This window comes from Anticarsia gemmatalis, chromosome 18 (assembly GCF_050436995.1).
Source record: "Anticarsia gemmatalis isolate Benzon Research Colony breed Stoneville strain chromosome 18, ilAntGemm2 primary, whole genome shotgun sequence".
NCBI classification, from domain to species: Eukaryota; Metazoa; Arthropoda; class Insecta; order Lepidoptera; family Erebidae; genus Anticarsia; species Anticarsia gemmatalis.
Genome location: NC_134762.1, coordinates 6,834,254 through 6,850,088, shown reverse-complemented (window position 1 = coordinate 6,850,088; position 15,835 = coordinate 6,834,254). Strand labels below are relative to the sequence as shown.

The window sequence follows — 15,835 nt, the reverse complement described above, 5'->3', positions numbered from 1 at the left end:
CGTAAAGCGCACTTGGTTGACATATAATTATGTAGGACTCAGGATCTTAACTTTTCCTCTTTCTGGAAGAAGACCTTTGCCCATCGGTGGGGCAAAATAGGTCAATTGAATTTAGTTATTACCCAAATACCAATTTAACATGCAATTCGAAAGGTATTTGTTATAATTTTTGATTAGACATTAGCCCGGCTTTTTGTACCACTCTATTAAACAGGATAGTTAATATCCCAAACAGAATGAATATTGGTGTGGACCTACTTCAATTTTATAGCCAATAAAATAAATATACGATGCAAAAAGCCGGTGGTTCGTTCAAAAATAAAATATCCATTATTGAACGCAGGTGTGGAACACCATAAAAGGGATTGCAATGTTTCGTATAGTATGTAAATGATTTTAATGGGTTTCTATCAAATGGATATTAACACTATAAATCTTTGGGCTTTTTGTAGTGCATTAAATAATTAGTACCTAATTCATATTATGCACAGACAATAGGTAGCTTTGTGTGTTTTTAGGCCAGTAACAGGTAAATTCCTGAATAGTTTTGACTGCCTCTGTGGCGCGGTCGACAGTGCGTGATACTGCCACACAAGAGGTTTCGGGCTTCGAATCCTGGGTCGGGCCAAAAAGCTTTCTAAGATTTTCTGTTAAGATTTTTTTTTTAAATTGCCTGGAGTCAGGAAGTTGAGGTCATAGAACTCCGTGTTTCGGAGAGCACGTAAAGCCATTGGTCCGGGTTATGACAGTTAGGGAAGAGAATGTGGATCTGTCGTATCTGTGTGCACACACCTGGACACTATAAACCAAGTCCTGCACCGTTTGGCCAGTTGCAATGAGACTGACTGCTGTAGCCGGATACCGGCTAGGAGGACAATAATAGCTTTAAAAAAATCCTTTCAAAGGTATTGTAGGTTTTTACTGCTTCTCTGCTGCAGGAATTATTTAGCAAGTGGAGATCTGAAGTCTATTATTTCATCCATGATAACAAAGCTTGATAATAATTAAAGATCAGTATGTTTGTAAACCAATTGCACATTAGCTGTGAGAAAATCATATGAGAATAAAATAAACGTAACACTAACGGGAGATAATATTAAAACCATTTTTAGTTTCTACATTACAGTTTAATTTTTCGCATCATAAAATTGGTCCGTGATACTATCGTGGGCCTCACCGCGGTATATCATTTTGCTAAGCTAATGGCCTGAATATTCTACACGATTATTCGGCTAGTTCCCGGCTACTTGTTTTAAAACTAGCTGACACACGCGACTCTACTCGCGTGTAAAGAAATTTTGTTTTAAAATCAGCTCCTAAACGGTGGAAATCTGGGATTAACAATTTGGAGCTGGAGTATAAAATTTCATCCCCTATTGTTATTTATACAATTTTAAATATTACTAGAGGCCGCCTGCGACTTCGTCCGCGTAGAAACCCTTCCCGTCTAAACCCCGATCCCACGAGAACTCCGGGACAAAAGGTAGCCTATGTGTTATTCTGTGTCTTCAGCTACCTATATACCAAATTACACCATAATAGGTTCAGTAGTATTTGCGTGAAAGAGTAACCAACATCCTTACATACTTACTAACAAACTTTCACATTTAATTTTATAATATTAATTGGATTAGTTAATACTTTTTTCTTCACCTGTTTGCTATTTAGTCTATTGTGTGATGTACCTAACGTCAAGTGACTTGCATCCTTCCTATCACAGTAGGTAGTATAAGTAGGTACAATAAGTGCCATGTACTGACGATGAGATCCACTTAACTGTATCCGTGTTACTTATCTAATTGATGTGTAATAGATAACTCGTCAATGATAAGAGTACTTTCTTCGTTGAAATTCTTTACATAAAATACAGAATATATCTAGGCGAGTGAGATATTTATTATAACTTAAATAAGTCAAAAGCAAATATAGTGTGTGCACTATGTACATTACTACGTACAAACATATATTTATAGAGAAATACATACATCTATTTGTATTGATCTTTTCAGTCAAAAAGTACTTAAATAGGTACCTATATGAAAATGTGAGCGTATTTCTTGTAAGCATGGTTTTAATTCAGTTTAGGTTGACCTTAGGTAGGAAAATCTCATTTTATGTGACGTTTATTTTTTAAAGTAGGTAAAAATGTATTACCGCAACATCTACTGACCGCAACATTTTGTATTAATAACAACAAATTAATAATAAATTAACATGAATTTGATGTCATAAAAACACTGTAGTGTAATGTACTTACCTAATTACCTATTTTAGTATTCTATATTGTTACTGCTTTTGATTTATCATAATGAGGGGAAGTCCCCGTACGTCAAATTGTTATCAAAACTGTTGAAATGAAACGCAACACCTATTTGTAATTTATCAGACTAAATAATTAATAATGTAGGTAGGTAAGTACTAAGTATCTATCTATATGGTTTGTTTGAATCACATAATTGTTTACACGTTGTTACATGTTAAAACGTACACATACGCGCATTCTTTGTCTTGGTCACCACTTACGAATAAATATGCCTCATCGTTATTGCTAAAACGACGGTTGACTAAATGATTTTTTTTAATAGATTAATTAATCAAATAAAGTATTCATTGGTACACCATGAGGATCCTTTCAATTAAAGTTAGGCACGTAGATAAACAATATTTCGAAGTTAATTTCTTAAAAAAATCCCCGTCGATGGTTGAAAGATATTAAAAAATAAAACATGGTTGATGATTATGTAATAAACACAAGGTTGGCTTACAAAACAGAAACGTGACCTTTATACCTTCTGAAATTTACTTTTTACATAACAGAGAATATTTTGAAACTCAGTTATACAGTCATTCGACTTTTATAAAGAAGCGAATTGAAAAAGTTTTGGCGAAAATTTAATTCGAATGTTTTTAACAAAGCCTTTTGCGTTCCGAGTTTCTACTGTATCTTTGTTATAGCTTCGTTTTCTAATTAATAAATTGAGTAATAATATGGTAGGTTTTCTTATTATTTCATGTAACTTTCGCAAGTTAATCCGCGATTTAAAAGCCCAATCGAAATATTTTAGTCTTGATAAAAGTAAAGGCACATTAAGTCTAGAATTTATGTGATAATAAAATTATAAATTCTTATCGACTTAGCCAAAATGGATGATACTTCTATAAATATATACAACGTGTCCCAAAACTCAACGTCAAAACGAAAACCTGAGCTAGGCCGAGTTGTGTTGGCTCTCAAAAAATAATTTAAAAAAATCTATCTCGTGTAGTTTAAAAATGACAACCATATTTGCAAAATTGCCACCCTCTGATGAGTTTAGTCTACTGTGGCAACAAATGACTTCTTTTCCAGTTCTTTTTTTATGTGGAGTATTCTTAAGGAACGCTCCCACAAAATTCACTTCATTATTTGCACACAACTTCATTGAAATATCAGAAAATATCCCTTTTATGGCGAATTATGCCGAGAAAATAATTTCATCACTCAACTTTGACAGTCTGTCCTGAAAAATAATTGTACTACGCTTTTTCGGCATGTACCTTCAAAAGTTGGCGCATTTAATATGCTTTCGAAAATGGTATAACACTTACTAAATTATTTCATAGACGATGAGAAAATAAAAAAAATCTTAAGATAGTTGGTATTTAACGTATTAGTAGTTCGTCATAAAACTTTCTCAAAATTATTCTAATGTCATCTAAGCGTTCTGTCATGATGTTGTCCTGGTAGATTTCGGATACGGTGCTCAGTTTCATTGAAACCAGCCAACAGTGCAGGTTTTTGTTTATAGTGTCCAAGTGTGTGCACAATACACAGGTACACTCTCATAGTCTGGTGGGACGGCTAAACCGTCACGACCAGAGAGAGGTCAGGCACAGGACCGACGGCTTTACGTGCTCTCCGAGGCACGGAGGCCAGTTACCTCAACTTCCTACCTGCGGGCAATCTCTGAGAATTTTTTTAACAGAAAATCTCTAAAATTACTTTTTGGCTCGACCCAGGATTCGAACCCGAGACCTCTTGGGCGGCAGTCGCATAAAGCGACGAAGAAATTTAAGAGTGGGACGGATAGTGACGCTACATCCATGGTGTTAGTGACATTTATTGTATTTGGGATTGTTTAAATAAAGATCAATTGTTATTAAAAATCTAATGATTATTTAAATGAACCTTTTCTTAATTGTCAATAATTAAACATTACTTCTTTTTAATTACACGTCACAGAACGCCTAGATGACATTAGAATAATTATAAGAAAGTATTATGACGAACTAATAATCGGTTAAATATCGACTATCTAAAGATTTTTTTTTATTTCTCATCGTCTATGAAATAATTTAGTAAGTGTTATACCATTTTCGCAAGCCCATTAAATGCGCCAACTTTTGAAGGTACATGCCGAAAAAGCGTAGTACAATTATTTTCAGGACAGACTGTCAAAGTTGAGTGATGAAATTATTTTCACGGCATAATTCGCCATAAAAGAGATATTTTCTGATATTCCAATGAAGTTGTGTGCAAATAATGAATTGAATTTTGTAGGAGCGTTACTTAAGAATACTCCACATAAAAAAAGAACTGGAAAAGAAGTCATTTGTTGCCACAGTAGACTAAACTCATCAGAGGGTGGCAATTTTACAAAAATGGTTGTCATTTTTAAACTACACGAGATAGATTTTTTTAAATTATTTTTTGAGAGCCAACAGAACTCGGCCTAGCTCAGGTTTTCGTTTTGACGTTGAGTTTTGGGACACGTTGTATATGACTATACGGGAACATTACGGGAATAGAATGAGATACTCTTATCAGCCATACAGCAAAGATTGTTGGCAAGACAAGTCATATGTAGGTTCCCTTTTTTTCTACTGCAGTGTCAAGCAGAAGATTACTACTACCAGCCACACGCGAATCGTTCGACGTTGTCCGGGATCCAAGCTTACAGGTCTGCATTGACGCTGGACTGGCTGGCGGCCGAGGACCAGCGTCAGAGGGAACTGGCGGACGCCTTCGAGACCGAAGTTCCTGTGCCCAATAGAGTCATCACTAGCGACTGTATTGGGTACTCCAGACCTGCTTCAGGGAAAGTTGCTAGATTGATGTTGGAACTTCTGAAGTACGTATTTTTTAAAGGCTACTGCCGCTCATCGAATTGCTTTCGTGTGTAGGGGACTTCTTCAAACATACGAACAACGGACACAAAGTACAACCAGACCCCAACCAAACAACTATTTGTAGATCGCACAAATAAATAATTGTTCCGTGTGGGAATCGAACCAACGACGTCCCGACGCGATGGTAGCGGCGTGGCGATCTTAACTATTGTGGCAGTCAGTTATTAAATTATGTATTTAGATGCTTTTGTGGTCCAAGCTATGAGTAATTGTGGGATAGATGATCACAAGATTATATTAAAGTTCGATTTTTGGGTTTCGAGGACTTCAACAAATAAACAGCGGAGACAAAGAGCTGCGAGATCTGAAACAACTATTTTTAGTCCACACAAATATTTCTTCCGTGAGGCAATCATACAATCGAATCGGAGAATGGTAGCATCATGATACAATACAAATTTCCATGTTCTCTACATGAATACAATCCCTCACGGCATAAGAAATGCTTCTTAACTTCCCGGTATATACCTAATAAACATTTGAATTATAGAAATTTAGAAGGCGATGATAGCACTGTTGTATCCGAAATGATCCAAGCGTTGGTCCGCTCAAAGTTACTGGTGGAAACCTCCATGTTGGACGCTGAACCTGACCTAGATGCCCTCGTGAAGACCCCAGGAGTGATGATGGGTGAACCACACACCACCTTCCCCAGGATCCTCGCCATGGCTTGGATGACAGTCACGGATCCAGTCACCACTAAGAAGTTTGGATGGTGTCCGTTACATAAGGTAATTTTGTATCAAACATGAATCAAAACAGAAAAAGGCATCATGTGCCGTTTTAGAAATTAGATATCTTATTTTGGAGTTTTGGGATGCGACTTTTCAGCACGTCTCTTATTTGAATCCTGGATAGAAGATAGATAGATAGCAGATCTCAGTATTTAAAATAAGACTTAGAATGCGTGGGACCTATAAGTATATCATGAAAATATATTTAAGCTACATAGTTTTGAAAGCAGCTGATAATTTCGATTGTTCTTCATCAGGTAAACAGGTACTTATCCGTGACAAAGCCGGTAGACGTGGCCAAGCACACGAAGGCGCTGGAGCCGATCATCGCTCGCGCCAGATTCATTATGGAGGAGTTCATACAGCACGTGACTCCTATAAACATGTATGATAAGAAACCCACCGCGGCCATGCTTAAAACTCCTCCTGTGGTAAATTTACTTGTTATTTTTCTTTTAGTTACGTACACACTAACCCTCTTATTCATAAAAATATATCTATACTAATCTATACTAATATTATAAAGCTGAAGAGTTTGCTTGTTTGTTTGAACGCAGGATCTACTGGTCCGATTTCAAAAAATGTTACAAAAACGGGAAAAAATTTCACCCATTCTCTCTAATGTGACGCAATCGAAGATGCGCGGCTCAGCTAGTGTAATATAATTTTGAAAAAGACCAATAGCACTCTGTTTGGACTGGAGCTCGCAATAAGCAATTGGGTACTTTATTGACCGCACTAACGAGGGGACTTATTAATTTTCACATATTTCAGACAATGCGGGCAGAGGCCTCTTACCACCACAGTCCCAAAAGATCGAAGAGTAAAGCTACTGCAAGCCAGGTATGATTAGGGCTTTAATTTTTTTTAAAGGTTCCGTAACCAAAGCGTAGAAACGGGTCCCTATTACTGAGACTTCGCTGTCTATCACCGGGCTGAATCTTATGAACCGTCATAAATAGAATCAATCAATCATTGGCCTGTGTCCATCTATTGCAGCTGATTAGGGGGCGACAGATAGAAGAATATTTGTAATGATGATGATTTCATAGATAGACAGTTGAAATTTTCCCAGACGTTCTTCTAATAAATTAATTCTGTTACCGCTATAGCAAACAAATACTAAAAGTAGGCATTGGTGGGTTAATATTATTTATTAATTCTATTATTTTTTAAACATTATTAATTACATTTTTTCAGCACCAACGCACCGTTCGAATGGAAATGGCTCAGGCTCAGTCAAAGCTGACGACGGCTCTAGTAGTGGTCGAACAGAGGCCTAAGCCCGCGCCCGTGGGGGCCATACCCATGGCTCCTGCAGCCAGCTTACCAGCAGCATCAGCACACATTCAATGTCTGTCTTATATACTCTTTGTTATGTGCTTCGTTTACAATTTAATAAAGTTTTGAAGTGTCTTACTTTATATTTTAATCTAATTTAATATTTAATTTACTTTATTAGCTAAACTCCTTTATCATCGAACTAGTGGATCGGTTAAATTTGGGTTTTAAGTAATAAAGTGATTTAGTGGCTTATATTATAACATTAATGTTAGAGACTATATTGTACTATTGTTGGCCAGATAATAATTTATTGTAATGTTTTTAGAAATACAATCAATATTATTAAAAAAAAAACAACAACAAAAAAGCGTATAAAAATCATTTATTCTGATAGCAAAATATTATGTTAAATGTTGTTCATTTGAGACAGACATTAAAGAAATGCGTAATATTTACAGTCATCTGTAGCGCGATTTTGTATAGGCGGTTCCAACGGGAATCGAGATTTTGACATTTAAAATTCACTGCAAAAATAGTTCCTACGCCGTCCACTAGCGGCGCTGATCGGATTTAACAGCATCATACATTTTTTTAACAGTAACCCTGTTGTCGATTGTCGATAGTGGTAGAGAATCGCGCCTCTGAAATTTAATGATAGACGCTAAAACTCACGAACTTATGTACTAAGAACTTTACAATTTATAGAACAACACATAGTTGTGCTTTATAATTTTCGTGGTCAAAATTCTTATTATAATCAACTAAGACGAATGTTCGTTGAAATTTCGTTTGTTTCTTATCACAATTCTTTCCCTTATAAAATATCTATCGAACTATGGTACAGAAATATATACGACATGCTTATCCGATACTGCCTGCTCCGTGTCAAAATAAAACAGACAAATTTCAATTTCACAAACCATACGGTGTTCTCACTTAAATGTATAAAAAATTACCAGTTTGTATTATTGACTATATTTTATTATGCAAACTTTGAGATCATAATATATTATGGCAGTTATAAAAAATGCAGATATCTTAAAGAATATGGAGCATTATTTTTATAGCTTATTTCTAAATAAGTACTAAATAAAATACAATAGTTGACTGGGTCAATAGAAAATTATTAAACTTGTGCTCGCGAATGATTCACCCAAAAGCTTATAATTATTTTCGTAAATAATATTTAAATTAAATGCATTATTGACTGAAAACTTAGGCACTCATTTGATGTCTATTAAGTAGTGAAGTATATTATGTCCTTACAAATGACAATGGGCAGGGCGTGGCTATTATACTCTAACATCTAGTATACACTAAATAAAGGTTACAAAATTGATTAAAAATTAAAAACTTATAATTAATCGGTGCTTATACAAAAGTCATTTGTAAAACAGTATGTATATAAGTACAAATATAATAACATAACTATTGGCCATTATAAGAATATTCAAAGGCTTTTCATTTTTGACATAAAAATGTAGTATTTTTTTTAGAGTAAACGATAGTGTTATGTTATAAAACAAACGGTACCTACGAGATAATTTTGTTATTCGGTTTTTTCTATCTGAGAATATAACATTGGTAAGTTGATTTTATAAAAACTGAAACAATGATCAAGCTGATTAATTTTAGGCCCTTCTCCCATTACGATACTTGTAGGGTACGATACTCGAGTATAATACTAGTTGGATACATGTTCGCTACCCGATGCTCGCATATTATGCAACTTAAAAGTTACTAAATTCATCATTTGTGCAAACTCGTTTTTTGTAGACTGACGTTATGTCGAGCGACTCCAGTGACGATGAAGCTCTTGCAGTTTTTTTGTTTTATAGAAATAGAAGACGTCAACGCAAGAGTAGAAAATACTGGATTCATCCATATATTGAAAGAAACATAAGCCCAAGTCTTGTCTATTGTATTTTTTCGCATGTATTCGGGTAATTTGTAGTTATATAAACAAGCATATTTTTCAATTTCTTGTACAAACTTAATATTTGTTTCTTGCTCCGCCGCCATCTTGACGAAACGCGCGAGACGCGACGCACAAGCGACCAACACGGCGGGTATCGCGAGACTAGTCGCGAACGCGTAGAATACCAGTATCGTAATGTGAGAGTCTCCATACAAATGTATGTGAGATACTTCGTGGCGACTAGTCTCCGAGACTAGAGTCGCGCGGGCGTATCGTAATGGGAGAAGGGCTTTAGCCATTTTTAAATAATGCGACTTGTATACTTCATATCAGCTTAGTCGTTCTTCCAGCTAAGTTGAAGTCGGCTTCCAGCCTCACCGGGTGCAGTCTCACTAAATACCAGTATTTTACATGGAGCGACTGATTTAAGACTTCCTATCTTTTTCCATTAATATTATGACTAGCAACTAATATTATGCTTGAGTTTTATACACAATACGATACTTTGGTAGTAGTTTCTTATTTCATTTTTTCTGGTTTGTGTTGGTTTTAGAATTAAGCAAGTAATACGGTAGTTGTTCCATCAATAGAGCTAGGTTTTCATTATTTCCGCTGGCGTCAACGAAATCTTTTGATAATTGCTTTAGTGTCATACAAACTCTTGATGCTACTACGTCCTGAACATCCTCAATCTCTGGTATAGACCTATATTTTTGTACTAAAGATTCGGCATCAACGTTTTGAATAAACGATAACACGTCTTTACTTATAAGAGATGGGCTTACGACTGACAATATACCGGCGCCACACTTGACCATGGTCGTAAGCTTATCCAAATTACTTTTATCGACATTATTTTGAATGCTTTTCAATAAGAAGTTTGTTATGTTTACAAGTCCTTCATTGATTGCAACGCTGAGGGCATTTTCTTGGTCGAAATTGGTTGCGTCCTTAGCCTGGTTTTGTTTCAAAAGTAAGTTAAATACAACTCTCTTACAGTTCTCGTTAGACGCTATCTCTGCGAGCTCCGGGTCATATTTAAGTTTGTAATCAAAAGCATCCCTTAACCCCTTCGGGCTGGCGACCAGTATAACATTTACTACAAAATTCCAAATTGACTCGTGGTTTACATCATCAACTAAATTATTAATTTTTTTCAACAGCTGCGACAGGTAATCTACTGCAAAATATTCAGCAAATAGTCCATTGTAAAATTTAGGTATTTTATCTACGACACAATCGATAAAAGGTGTCTTTATTTCACCAGATTCGATCATTTTTATAGTCTTCTTAACTTCAACAATTTCTGATTCAGTAAGAAATTTTGAGACATCACTTTCCTTACATATTGCGTATAGAGCTAGTTTTTTGTGCGTTTCAAAAAAATTATCACGTATTTTTTCTTGTTCTTTATCAACCGAAGCTTTGTTTTGTACTTCACATATATTCTTCAAGTTCACTTTTAGAAATTTCTCATATAGTGTTATAGCGTTCATACAAACGTTTGCCCTATCGCAAAACATTTTGGTATCAATATGCAAATCAAATTTGTCTGTTATTTGGAATACGAAATAATTTGCTGCAATGTACAAGTGTAAAGGCGTTCCGGCCAACGGTAATGTCTCATCAATGTTTGTTGTTCCGAGAAAACGATCCAAAACCGTAAAAGAATTGAGTCTACATTTCTTCTGAATTGTTTCACGTAAATATCGTATTGAAAGATTATTGCAGTCGTTTTTGAAATGCTCGAGTACTGTCAAATATATTAAATGACACGGCACACTTAACATAGTAGCCGCAGAACGCATAGACTCGCTTATCCTGAAGTCCGATTTGGGATTGAAACACCTCCCTATGTAATCGAAGAACAATAAGATGTTATTGCACTGTTCATGATTAAGCTTTTCGAGTTTCAAGTTTGTAGCAAAAAATCTTTCAAGAAAGCTTTTTTGTTGTAATGTGGAGAGCTTTTCCAGTTCGTATGGTGTACCAAATTTGTTTTTGAGAATCGCAACCTCATAGCAGTCACACGTTATCCACATTCGTTTGTTAGCTCGTTGGAGTGCTGTAAATAGTTCCATGCCCTCGTTTTTGTTCAATGCTCTAATTCTATCAAAGCCGTCAAATAGAAAAATTATATTACCACTGTTATAAGAATGAATAAACAATTTTAATTCAAATGAAATATTCCCGGATTTTCTATCAGTTATATCGATTGTTTCGTCACCGATTTTCATAAATATACTTTTATCTATGTTACTAGAGTCCTTCAGAGCACATTTACATAGAAAGTCCATAAGTTCTTCGACATTTTTGCTATTCAGGTTCTTTAGTTTTCTAACGTGAGCATACAGGTCGATATATACAATCCACGGCTTATAATCGACTTTCTTCGTTGCTAATGCCAAATGTGTTAAGAGGGTAGTTTTACCCATGCAAGGCTTAGAAGATATCAAAACAATATTTTCTTTTAAATCGTCAAGTGTGTTAACTTTAAATTCTTTCTTTTTTCGTTTCAAATCTCTATTAATAAAGTAGTCTTTGATTTCATTATATTTTTGAGTTACGAGAGTATGTCCTACTTGTAGTTTTTCTTTGTTTAATAGTGACCATAATAATTTGCCATTGATAAATTTCTTTGAATCTTCATCGATTATTTTATTTAACGCTAGCTCCTGTCCTTGATAAATAATAGTAAATTTGTCGAGAAGTATTTCCTGTGATTCAGAGGTTAAATCTTCAAAATCAATGCTGTTATCTTTAATAGTTTCCTGATTGTAATTTTTCAATACAGTTAAAGGTTCACTGGTGATGATTATAATTTTTCTGTTTGAATCAACGTTTTTGTTTCTAAATGCGTGAAGTATTTCTATGAGAGTATTTGTCAAGACTTGATCGAGCGGTGTCTCGCTTATTATCACTAACGTTCCCTCCTTCATTATCTTTATTTCTTCAATCATTGTTCCGCACACGTTTCGCGGAGCATTATTTACGTAGTCCAGATTCATAAACGTGATTTTGCTATCGTAATCATTTAATTGCATTATTTTAGCCGCGCTCAAAACAACAGCATCGCTGACGACGTTGAAAATTATATTTTCGTTTTTATCCTTATGGTTGTCTATGTTTAAAATTTGTATAGCATTGTCATTGAATTGAATGCCAAGATTGTTAATTTTTCTTACATACATTACGTTAAGTACGGTCAACAAAGGATTACCTACAATATCTTTTTTGGCGGTTTCAAAAATAGTAGTATTCTTGGTCAAATACTGAACATCATTTTGTTTCTTCCACCACTTAACAATGTCATCATGGAATCTTAGAAAGATTGCATCTGAATGAACGTGAAAGAGTAATTCATCTCTATATTTATCAGCATTATACTGTAAATTGATTTCTTTTTTGATAATGCTTTCTACATCTTCTTCTTGAGCTTGATTTGTATAAAGCCACAATTTGCTTAAGAACTCAGCAGCTTCATTATTGTCATACTCAGAAATTTTAAAACAATCTATCGGAAATCCACTTATAGCTACATGTAACCTGTAATCGGACAAGTCATTAATTGATTCTTTCAATGCTACTAACATGTAATGAGCATTTTCTTCGAGATCGCCCTGGGTGTTAAACTTGTAATATCCAGTTTCTGAATCAAATAGAAGTAAGTTTCCTACTGCACTGCTTAATGATCCATTAGAATTAATTAGCTGTTTATGAGTTAGTATTTTTTGACTCATGATATTATCATTTATGACAATAATTTTAGGATGTTTAAATCGGTTACTTTCAGCATAATAACTTATCAATTTTTTTATTATGTTTACAAGTAAATCTAACCTTTCTTTTTTCTTGTTTTCTATGTCTAAATTGCCGAAATACTTAGGAAGCTCAAAATCAAGACTTTCTAGTTTTTTCTGACCTGCTATATTTACTGCTTGTGCTATCATTGTTCCGGAAACTTGCATTTTTTGTAAAGTGTAATTTATTTTTTGAATTTCTTCTTCTTTATAATCATTTTTGCGTATTTTATCAGTATTAAGACGGATTATTCCATTTTTGTCGTCGAACGTAAGTGGGGAGCCAATCAACTCACTAACAGATTGAGCACAAGGCTTCTTAGCCATCGTTTCTATTTTTTGTATAATTTCTTCTTTCGTTAATGCGGTTTTAGGACTAAGAGTGTATACAATTTCATTGAAACACGCTTGTTTTAATGTTATTAACATTTCGTCTGTTGAATCAAAGAATTCGGGGCGGAAATTTCCCTTTTTAATAAAAGTAGGAGCTTGTGAATCATTAGTAGCGTTAGTAGAGGTATTTCCAGACTTCTGTTTCTTTCGGACTTTTAAAGGCTCTTGAACTTTAGATATGTTTATTACTTTTTTAGCTAGCGCCGGGTGGTAGATTTTGATTAAGTCATTAGTGGTTCCAGCGTTTACAGGTGACGAAATAAAATGCACTAATATTTTTCCTAACTCCTTCATATGCTCACGTTTTATATACTTAGTCAAATATGAGATATTTTTATCACGTTTCTCGTATTCAATCTGAAATATATCGGTACTTTGAGGACCAGTGGATATAATGTCAAGAATCTTACTGGAGGTTTGTTTCCTTCGTATCTGATGACTTTCGAACTCTGCTTTAAGCGGAGTGTATAAGACAAAGGAACAGTTAAGATTTTCAAAATTTCCTTTAAACATAGGATCTTCAGAGGTTTGTGAAAATGATTGTTTGATTCTTAAAAAACTATCGAAATACTTGCCTAATCCTAGATTATGATCTTCACTTCTAAGTTTGTCGATGGTTAGTTTCTTGCCGGTGTTTTCTACATGCTTAGCTTGTATAAAACAAGCCTCATTTTCGTACCTGAAGCAGACGTCGTCAAAATCTCCTATGCCATTGATGTTTGCTGCTAAATAAAACTCTTCTATTTGTAGATCGTGCAACGCTCGGTATAAAACTAAGCTTAAAAGTTTAGTTTCGTAGAGCTGTCCGCTAACACCTGATGTTCCTCCTCGTTTCTTATAGCTTATATGTTCACCTCTTGGGACTTTTATTGTGGAGTTCGTTTGTTGAAAGCTTGGTTCAATCACTTTTTGTTTTGGATTTGTTGAACAAGAGGCTACATGTTTGTCATGTTTAGCAAGGATGTTTGCTATTTCTTTTCCGATGGGCGTATTTATTTTTTGAACTAACTCCAACGGCGTTTGTCTGTGTTTGTTGTGAAGTAACTGCGCTCCTTTCTCTAATAGATATGACACAATATCCTTTTCTTCTTTTTGTGTGGCAATATGTAAGATTGTGTTGTTATTGTCGTTGGCATCACGTGCGTTGATATCGGCACCTTGTTTTAAAACATCGTCAATTATTGCAATAATATCAGCACTTGGTTTTTTCTGATGTAATAAACTACGTACAGAAAAGAACATTTGTCCATTTAATATAAGTTTTTCATCACTGGTTTCCATTTTGGTCACTTTTTAGTATAAAAAGCTTTGATTTAAAACGTGGTCACTGCATGTATTATATTAAATTATAAGCACATATTATAATGTTATCAATCGGTATATTTGGTATGCGCGGGAGTCGCAGATATATAGACATAATAAACTTTATGTATGTATGTACGTACAGTCGCGGACAATGACCAGCGGTAATTACGCGTCTCGCGGGGTCAGATTCAAGGCAAGCACTAGCGTCCAGACAGACGACGCTAAACTTCGGCATATTTTGCAATCATAATAATTTGTGGGTTGCCAGCTGTTGGTTTCAATTAGCTACTTAACAGTGATATATTAAAATTGTATGAATAGTTATGATGGCGATAAGGACAGAAGTCATAATAATAACCTGTTGTTGACCTCGAAATGATTAGCACAAGGAATGTATCTTTTTTTTAAAGATTATGATTTACAAAGAGAAGTAATCCTATAAGCTAAGTTTAAATGCTTGATTTAAAAATTGAGTTGAATGCTGCAATTGGTAGAAAAGGTAACCTATATTATATAACCAACTGCTCTGGAAATAAACTTATGAATGGGGGTCAAAAATTACTTAAATTACGTTTAGGAACCAACGCTTGCCTGGTTACGGAGAATTCTCAATCCATATAAGGTTCTCTTCGAATGTTCTTTACTGTGAAAGCCAGTGGTAACCAATACGACATAGCTTGAAATAGTAATTAGGGTTTCGTACCTAGAAGGTAAAAATGGAACCCTATTACTAAGTGTCCGCTGTCTGTCTGTCTGTATTCTTCAGCCTGTATCTCATAAACCGTGACAGCTAAAAAATAGAAATTTTCACAAATTATGTAACTCCGTTACCGCTATAACAACAAACACTAATAATTAAAAAGAATGCGTGAGTCTGACTCGCACTTGGCCGGTTTTTTGGTATAATTCATTTTAACGTTTGACTAACACGCCATCTACGTGTTTAATTCCTACTAAAATCATAATAATTATTGCAGTGGCCACCCTGTAAAAAGATAAGAGTTTCTAAAAATAAATTGTCTGCGTGACTCGGAAGGACTTAGCACAAATAACAAGGACCTGATAAGTTGTTGTGCAAAGTTTATCCATACATACATATGTATGTATGTGTATATAACGCCCGTTATACCCAAAGGTGTATGAAATACGTCTACGTTTCGCCATAAACATCTAAAATAAATTTATAAAGACCATTAGCACTTTTTCCGACTGGGAATCGAAGCTAGAACTCG

The 15,835-nt window shown here is 34.9% G+C and overlaps 2 protein-coding genes across 2 annotated transcripts; one reads left to right on the top strand and one right to left on the bottom strand.

The window, feature by feature from the left end:
- The first annotated feature begins 2,726 nt into the window (after positions 1-2,726).
- LOC142980766 (uncharacterized) lies at positions 2,727-7,313 on the top strand. Its single transcript, XM_076126344.1, has 6 exons — positions 2,727-2,741; positions 4,870-5,111; positions 5,660-5,900; positions 6,161-6,334; positions 6,678-6,746; positions 7,104-7,313. Exons 1-6 carry the CDS (start codon positions 2,727-2,729, stop codon positions 7,311-7,313), a joined length of 951 nt encoding a protein of 316 aa, XP_075982459.1.
- Positions 7,314-7,564: 251 nt separating this feature from the next.
- Positions 7,565-14,790, bottom strand: LOC142980665 (uncharacterized). Its single transcript, XM_076126176.1, has one exon. The coding sequence runs from the start codon at positions 14,577-14,579 to the stop codon at positions 9,630-9,632; it is 4,950 nt and encodes a 1,649-aa protein (XP_075982291.1). The 5' UTR covers positions 14,580-14,790; the 3' UTR covers positions 7,565-9,629.
- Between the last annotated feature and the right edge of the window lie 1,045 nt (positions 14,791-15,835).

Excerpts from the sequence above, each read along its gene's own strand:
- LOC142980766 (XM_076126344.1), top strand. Across the intron at positions 5,112-5,659 it reads TTGATGTTGGAACTTCTGAA|AAATTTAGAAGGCGATGATA; the intron begins GTACGTATTTTT and ends TTTGAATTATAG. Across the intron at positions 6,335-6,677 it reads TGCTTAAAACTCCTCCTGTG|ACAATGCGGGCAGAGGCCTC; the intron begins GTAAATTTACTT and ends CACATATTTCAG.
- LOC142980665 (XM_076126176.1), bottom strand. The coding sequence starts at position 14,579 with ATGGAAACCAGTGATGAAAAACTTATATTAAATGGACAAATGTTCTTT.